This window comes from Elephantulus edwardii, unplaced genomic scaffold (genome assembly GCF_000299155.1).
Source record: "Elephantulus edwardii isolate Elephantulus edwardi_28Jun2011 unplaced genomic scaffold, EleEdw1.0 scaffold00267, whole genome shotgun sequence".
Taxonomy (NCBI): Eukaryota; Metazoa; Chordata; class Mammalia; order Macroscelidea; family Macroscelididae; genus Elephantulus; species Elephantulus edwardii.
Window position 1 is genome coordinate 1,778,918 of NW_006400017.1, and position 8,307 is coordinate 1,787,224.

General features: G+C 49.7%; 1 protein-coding gene across 1 annotated transcript; it reads right to left on the reverse strand.

Moving 5' to 3' along the window:
• Positions 1–464: 464 nt before the first annotated feature.
• Positions 465–4,356, reverse strand: FAM64A (family with sequence similarity 64, member A). Its single transcript, XM_006899773.1, has 4 exons — positions 4,063–4,356; positions 1,497–1,789; positions 1,072–1,167; positions 465–498 (listed from the first exon to the last, which is right to left on the reverse strand). The coding sequence occupies exons 1-4, from the start codon at positions 4,354–4,356 to the stop codon at positions 465–467; spliced, it is 717 nt and encodes a 238-aa protein (XP_006899835.1).
• Between the last annotated feature and the right edge of the window lie 3,951 nt (positions 4,357–8,307).

Below are 8,307 nucleotides of genomic sequence, written 5' to 3' on the forward strand. Positions count from 1 at the left end.
AAAGGTGGGCAATTTGAATCCCCCAGCTGCTCTGACAGAGAAAGATAGACAGTCTCTTCCTGTGCAGTTTCTAGCCTCTGAAAACTGGACCATTGGCTATGAGTTAAAGTCTCAACTTGACAGCAATGAGTTTGGCTGGCTGTACTCAAAGTAGAAGAGGGAACACCATAACCTTCCTCCAAAACAGGGCTAGGAGGAGGTTTTAGTTATTGGGGGGTCTGTCATTCTCAATTAGTGACGGGATGTGTGAGGTTAGCAGCTCTGACTCAGAGCAGGTAGGGAGTTTTGCTTTCTTCCTCCTCTGCCGATCAGCTACATAGGGCTTCCAGAAAAGATTTTTTTTTAAAAAAAAAACACACACACACAAAAACAACATTCCTTCAAATATGCACACATGCAAAGATGCATGGGGAGGAGAAAGAGAAAGGTGCTAGAGGCAGGGCATTACCTGAAGGGCAAGGTCTTCAGTCATGAATGAGACAAGCGGTCAGGTCGCCACTGGATGGAGAAGGGGGAGGGGCTGATGTTACTGGGTGCTGGAGGCTCTGAGTGAGGGTGTCCAGGCAGGACTAGGGACAAAGCTGATCTGGACTTGGTGGGAACAAGACTCATGCAAAGTGTGAGCTGGCTGGACCCTCCATAGGAGGCATTATTCTAACAGGGAACTGCCTGCCCCAAGGTAGGGCCAACCCGGAACCCAGGCCCTGCTCCTAGAATGGGGTCCTGAAGCAGGGAGCAAGAACACATAGCAGCCATGAGGCGTTCCCCACCTATAGGGAAGGCATGGGAGCCACGCAGGGTGTTGGAGGAAGGACAAATCTTTCAGGAGGCAGCTACCTGGGCACAGGGAAGTTCTGGGTGGTGGACAAATGTAGGGTATTATATTTATCTACATGTGCTATCCACATCTAGGGTTTTCATCCCCTCTCATGTTACAGATAAGGAGACTGAGGTTCAGAGAAGGTGAGGAATAAGTTAGTCTCACAGTACATCAGAGCCAGAGCCTTAGCCTCGCTAAGGAGGGCCTGACTCAGGTGACTTTTCACTGGGAAGTGGGGGACAGCAACTCACCTGTCTTCAGCCACAATGGCTTCGTTCAACTTGTGGGACAGCTTTCGGAGGCACTGAAGTCCTGCCCCCACAGGCTCCAGGTCACTGTCAGACTCACTGAGCGGAAGGCAAAGCCACATCAGTGACTAGCTGGGAACCTGTCACAGTGCACCATCCCCCTCCCCCACCGTCCCCAACCTGGCACTGGGCCCAGGGACGACGACTTCACCCCCCGGACCATCAGCTCAGGAGTGGCAGAGTTCTTATGAACACCTGGCCGATAGCACAACCAGAGCGAAGCACATTGCTTTCCTTCATAGACAGGGAAACTGAGGTCCTGAAGGAGTCCCCCAGCAGTGGGGCAGAGCTGGACAGGATGTGGGTGCCCCTTGGCCTTCTTAGTATTATGGGGTCAGGGAAGAGAAATGAGGCACTAGCCAACTTGCCTGGGGGAGCAGAGGGGCTCTGTTGAAGAGTAGGGGCTCCGGAAGGCAGCCTCCCTCCTGGACCGCCGCAGGTGGGGGGCCCGTGGGCCCCTCTGAGCCGAGAGGTTGTGGTGCTTCCTTTCACAGGGGTTCAGGGCTGAGTAGGCAGGGGGCACTCCCAGCAGCCGAGTGCTCCTCCGGCTCAGGCTACGAGGAGGGGGGCTTCCGCCCTTCTGGGCCCCCCTCTTCCTTCTGGCTTTCACGTGGGTTTCCACCAGCCACTTGGTGCCATTTTGACAAGACTCTTGGATCCTCTGTGACAGATGCATGGAAAGGTTAGCTCAGAGGTAATGCCGAGTTACCTCAGATTCCCCATACCATGTTTTTCAGCCCCTAGGCCCACCAGCAGTCCCACCAATGCAGGTTCCTGGGCAAAGGATGGGGAATGACTCCATGTGAAGTGGTTTCATTACAGGGACCAAGATTAGGGTCTCCCAGGAGGAGGAATGGTCAGCCACAGGAAGGTTACTCTGGATCACAAAGCCTTTACCTGTGATGTCCATACTCTTTTGGGGACACAGACCGGCCCAGCGAAGACCGGCTCCCACACCCTGCCAACAGGAGGTAATTTGTCTTTGCGCTTCTGGTCTTACTCTAACCCATCATACACACTGGTCCACAAAGAAACCCTCTGAAGGATAGTTCTAATCATGACACCCAGTTGCTCAAAGCTTTTCTATGGCTCCTGGCTAATTCTCGAGACTGTCATTGAAGGCTTTTCGCACCAGCTGAGTGGGGAGATGTGACAGGTGCAAAGGCTCTTCAGTAGTTAAACTAGTGTTGCCATGGAAACCAGTTCCTAGAAGTTACAGCAAGGCCAGATTTCAATCTGGTAAATGATGTGACCTCAGGTCGGGCAGCTCATTCCATTTCTTTAACCCTTGGGTGTGATGAAAATAACCAGAGAACTTTTCCAAAGAAGGACTTTTGGCAAAGGTTTCAGAAATATCCATCTTCTCCCTCTGTCTCCCAAAAGCATTAGAATTCTCAATCAGGCAAAAGATAAAAGCCCTTGTTGCCCCCATTCTCCATGGGAGGTCTAAGCACATGTTCGCTTGGCCATCTGATGGGTCCCTCATTCCCAATATACAGGACGATTTATAATGCATTTGATCCCACATCCTTTCAGTGTCTCTTCCAAGGAGCTTTAGAAGTTGTTTCCTTCTTTCCTGGTGCAGGCCCCCTGGCCTCCTGAAAGATGAATTTGGCTTGCATCCCTTTGCTATCAGACTGGTTACAGATCATGTTCTAATATGTTAATCTGGCCAAATTTCTACCCTGTTTAAATAATCTTCACATTGTTTTTGGGAAAGTCTAAATACCATTAGCACACTAGATACTGTCCCACCTCTGCCCCTAACTCTTGGTGGCCCCATGCACGGTGAAACAGAAGCCCACTGGATCCTGCAATCTGTCTTTCTTCCTAGTCCATTTTATTCTTGAAGCTCCATTTAAATGTGTTCAGTATCGTAGCAACACAGAAGCCTCGATACATAGATCAGTGCACATGAGCACCGGCTGGGAGCCAAACCCAGGCCTCTAAGAAGGTGAGAGAGAATTCTACCTCTGAATCATCATTCCCTTCAACTTCTCTATCCTCTGGACTTAGCCAGGATGAAATCTCTGCCAGTTTTTTGAGTATCTTGTTCTCCCTCAGCTCTGGAGCTGGACTCGGGCTATTTCCATGGCCTTATTAATTTTCAAAGCCATTGCTATAGAGTCAAACCCAATTCTCCCCATTGGGTGTCTGAGGCTATAATGTTTTTGCATGGGAGGAGACTCATCTTTCTCTTGTGGGGCCACTGGTGGATTCGAACCGCCAGATGGGCAATGCCTTTGTATTAGAAGCACATCTCCTTCCAGTTTATGCCACCAGAGCTCACTTGCCTTAAACACACTTTGGTTGGGCAGTGAGGTTGAGCAGTAGATGTCTCCCCTTCCAGGCAGAAGACCAGGTTTGCTTCCCAGCCAAGGCACCTCACATACAGCCACAGACTGTCAGTGGACGCTTGCCGGTTGCACATATTCAGAGGGGCTTCCAGACTACACAGACAAGGAGAGGTCTGATGGTGCACGGGTGAAAAAAACCCAGCCTGTGAAAACCTATGGATCATACAGGTTTGACTCTATTGCACATGGGGTTGCCTACAGTCGGGAGCATACTTGATGGTACCTAACAGCAGCAACGACCACCCTTCTTTGCTGGGCGAATCTTCCACCTTTTAGTTAGCAACCAAGTGTGTTAACAACCAGTTGCACCACTCAAAGACTCCTAAGACTCAGAACTCCTCACTGTTGCTGTTGAGTTGGAAATGACTCATAGCTGACCCTCCAGTGGATTTTCTAAGGCTGTAAATTGCATGGGAGGAGAATGCCTGTCTTTCTCCCTAGGAGCAGCTGGTGGATTGGAACTGCGTGCCTTTGGGTTGGTAGTGCAAGTCCTTTCCACTAAGCCACCAGAGGTCCCTATAGACTACACCAGGATCTCCTAAAACTCTCCACAAATGGTCAGTGTCATCAGTATTACCTGGGACATGGCACCCAAGGCATTCTTGGCTGAGCGCGCTGCAGCGTGGAGGCCCTGTTGCCCTGGTTCTGGATATTCCAGGCTTTTCCAGGAGGCACCCGCCCCGAGGTTGAGGCTAACCGTTCGGAGGGGCAGCCTCCTCTGGAACTGTCTGCACAGGGAGTCCAGGGTGCTTCCGGAGCTCTCCAGATGGACAGCTGCGGGCTGCCCCACTGGGCTCTCCTCCAGCTGCTTCTGGTCTTGGAGCGATCTGCGGCGCGTGGACATGCCCATGCCTTGCCATCGAGAAGCCATCTGCCTGGCAGAGCCGACGGTGCTGCCCCTAAACCCTGGGGAGAAGGTCAGAGGGCAAAGTTAGCAAGGGAAACCCATCTCCATCTCCTGGGCACAGGGCACAGATGGAGGCCCTGGGAGGATGGGTGGAGAGCACGTGGTAACTCTGGATGTGATGGAGGATGCTTCTTGGAAGAGGGGTCAGCAAATCCTAGAAGGAGGCAGAACTGAAAAAGGATTCTGGTTAGCATTTTCTGCTGTCCTTTCTTGCTAGTTTCCACCGTGCCCTCTGCCTCCGTAGGGCTGAGAACCGGGATCAGGCCTGGTCCTTGCTGAGCCCCGGGCACAATGCAGACACCGATGGCTCCCTTGCCCGAGCCCAGGCTGACCAGATGTCCCCATGGTGGCCAGACACTCACAATACCCGGGAGCCCCCTCCTGCTGGACTGGTTCTAATAGTTGCAATCCGGGCGCAGCTCCCGTGGATCGGAACCCTTCCTGGTCCACCTGCACTCACCAAGCAGCCGGGTGCTGACCAGCCGAGCAGCGTAGCCACTACGCACTGACCCTGGAAAATTTGAAACTCCGCGCGAACCCGCCCGCGGAACCTGTTCTTGCCGCTGATTGGTCTTATGTCTGACTCCGCGGCCGTGCCGGTTATTCCGATTGGCTTCTTCCTCTCGCGGCTATAAATCCTGCTGTGGGATTGGCCCGCCCCCCCCCCATTCATCTTTAAGGGCTCTCTAAGAGGCTTTAGCGCTAGGCGATTCCTCCGCTTTGTTTACAGCGCAGGCACTGTCCCTCCCGGCCCGGCCCCCGCGCCACCTCCTGGACGCTCGGGGCTGTGGCTGCGGGGCTGCGGCTCTTTCTGTTGAGACTGAAATAAGCCTCCAGGATCACCGCCTGGGTCACCGAGAAGACCCAGGGTCCAACGGCCCAAGCCTCTGGACTTTTCAGCGTGAATCTGCCCGCTCACCGCATTGTTGTTGTTATGTGCCATCGAGTCGCTTGCAACTCATAGCGACCCTGTGTACAAGAGGCCTAAATCCTGCTCTATCCTGTGCCAACCTCCCTGTCTCCGACTCACTTACTCCCACCACCCCAATCACTGGATCGATTCATCTGCTCAAAGGTCTTCCCTCTCCTGTCCTTTCACTCTCCCAAACATAATGTCCCTCTCCAAGGACTGGTCCCTTCTTGAAACATGCCCAAAGTATGTTAGAAGCCTCATAATCCTTGACTCTAAGGAGCAGCCTGGCTTCACCCTCTCCAGGACAAACAAACCTGTTTGTTCTCCTAGAAGTCCATGGTATATTCAACACTCTTCTCCAGCACCACAGCTCAAAGGAATCAATTCTCCTATCATCCCTAGTCACTGTCCAGCTCTCTGATATATAGCCCGCAATTGTGAAGACTATAGCCCAGATCAGGCACACCTTAGTCTCCAGCCTGATGTCGTTGCTCTTCAGTACTCTGGTGAGGTCCCTGACATCTGACTTTCCCAGTGTAATGCATCCCTTGATTTCTTGGCTGCTGGTTCCAATAGTGTTGATTGTGGAGTCAAGCAAACTAAAACTGTTAACTATCTCAATCTCTTCACCATCTATACTGATGCTGCCAATTGGCCCAGTGGTATCACCAACCCGCTGAGATCAGAAAGAGCCCAAGCTGTGGAGTCAGGACCCTGGTTTCCTGGGAGATTTGCCCCAGATTTCCCTCATGACTCTCTTCCTTATTGAAACATGGCACTGCCCTTTTCTGGTCTTCTCCAACTTACTACCCACACTCTGTCCCCAAGAAAATACACCCTGTAAGAGAGAGACTCAGCGTCTGTCTCCCTGTTTTCAAGTCAGTCTTGCCTGCCATGGAAAGAGGGAGCCCTGGTGGCATAGTCCATAGGCCTTGAGCTCCTAATCCAAAAGCCATGTCTGTTTGGTGTTCGAACCCACCAGCAGCTCCAAGGGAGAAAGATCGGAAATTTCCTTCTCTGAGATTTAGAGCCTTGGAAAATTCGCTGTAGGATCAGCTATGAGTTCTGACTCAACAGCAATTGGTGGTGTGGAGAAAAAGTACTGGCAACCTGCTTCTGTAAAGATTACCACCAAGAACATTCTATAGAAAGCTTCTACTCTAACACATTGACCATCATGAGTTGGAATCAAGTAGAAAGCAGTTTATTCCCCATACCTGCCTGTCGGTCTGTTGTGCTTTGACAGCGAGCATGCTGGAAGTCACCAATAATTCAAGTTCCCACAGGGTCACCGGGGATTGACAGTTTTCAGTGGGGCTTTTGGACAAAGACAGAGACTAGAAAGAAAGACTGACATACAAATGACTGACATACAATAATGTATCAGTTACAAATAACGACTGGCATACAAAAATCAGCAAATGAAAACCTTATGGATCACAAAAGCATGTTGTCTTTAGTTTGGCAGACACTCAATGTACTCAGTGGACATAGCAACCATGGAGAAGAGGATGAGGGACCCAGCAGTTAGAGTCTGTTTTATGTGGTCACCATAAGTGCCTCTGGAAACTCTATGAACTGTGATAAGTGAAGATGGTTTATAGAAAAGCTTCAAGGCCTTTTGTTCATAGGGTCGCTATGAGTCGTGCTCGACTCGACGGCAATTAACAACAACAACAACAAACAAAACATAATATTAAACTATAAAGAATCACATATTTCTGAATCTATCTTTGCATCTATCCATCCACGTGCCCACCCATCCATCCATCCGTCCGTCCACCCACCCATGTGTGTATGAACCTACCTACCTACCCACCCATATACCACTGTCATCAGCTGGTTTCAACTCATACTACGAAGTTTATAACCTTGGAGACCAAATGAAGGCTCCATTGGATTGTAAATCTTTATTGAAGGGTGCTGTTCATCTTTCTCCTGAGAAAACACTGGTAGATTTGAACTGCTGATCTTTCAGTTAGCAGTCCAATACATTACATGTTATGCCACCAGTGCCCTTTTGAAAGTTAGTAGTCAACTTAATTAGAAAACAGAAGTACAGAGGAGTTAGATGGGATTAAAATATCCCTAGCTAGTAAAAAGGAGCCCTGGCGGTACAGTTGTTAAATGCTCAGATGCAACCAACACATTAGTGGTTCGACTTGATACAGTGGGTCGTGGGGAAGCACCTGATAATTGGCTCCTATAAAATTTCAACCTAGAGAAAGCTATTGGGGAAGCTCTTCTCTGTCATATGAAGTCACTACAAGTAGATAAATCAGCCCAAGTTCACCTAACAACAACAACAACATGTAGCAGAGTCAAGCATCCAAATATAGGCAACCTGGGACCAAGGTCTCTGTACTTACCCATTGGACACACTGCCTCCCTCAGTGCCTTGCACCCACCCCCACCCCTTCAGTCTGGACCTCTCCCCACAGGTCTGTCCAGCTACCTCCTGACCCGTTGCTGTCTGGATTCTGAAGACACCTTAAACCAGCATGCCTACCTTCACCCCTGGCCTCTCTCAACCCTCCTCTGTGGTCCCTTTCCAATGTCTTTTCAAATAATAGCTACTGGGTGCTTGTGATGTGTTCAACAATGTTCTAAGTCTGAAGATAAAAATCCCTCAATTAACCGAGTGAAATTCTTACCCTCATAGAACTAAAAAGTCTGTTTTGTAATCAATCAAGTAACATATAATGTAATTGATCAAAGAATCTCATAAAAGTGAGTTCATTTCAAACTGAGACTAGAGCATGATGAGTAGGAACCATCCAGGTGAAGTGTGTGTGTGTGTGTGTGTGTTAGAGAATGCTGGGAGTGGGGGGAGTTTCCTGGTGAAGGAACAATATGTTCAAGGGCCCTCCTGTAAGAAACTCGTACACGTAGGTACAATTACAATAAACATTTCATGAAACAATACCATGTGTGATGTGTTCTGACATTTTATTATAAAAATGATGATATTCTTAATATCACAGAATAATTTTATAATTATA

Coding starts and splice junctions, on each gene's coding strand:
- FAM64A (XM_006899773.1), bottom strand. CDS start 4,356: ATGGCTTCTCGATGGCAAGGCATGGGCATGTCCACGCGCCGCAGATCG. Junction 1,790..4,062: donor CCTTGGGTGCCATGTCCCAG/GTAATACTGATG, acceptor CATCTGTCACAG/AGGATCCAAGAGTCTTGTCA. Junction 499..1,071: donor GCCATTGTGGCTGAAGACAG/GTGAGTTGCTGT, acceptor TTCTCCATCCAG/TGGCGACCTGACCGCTTGTC.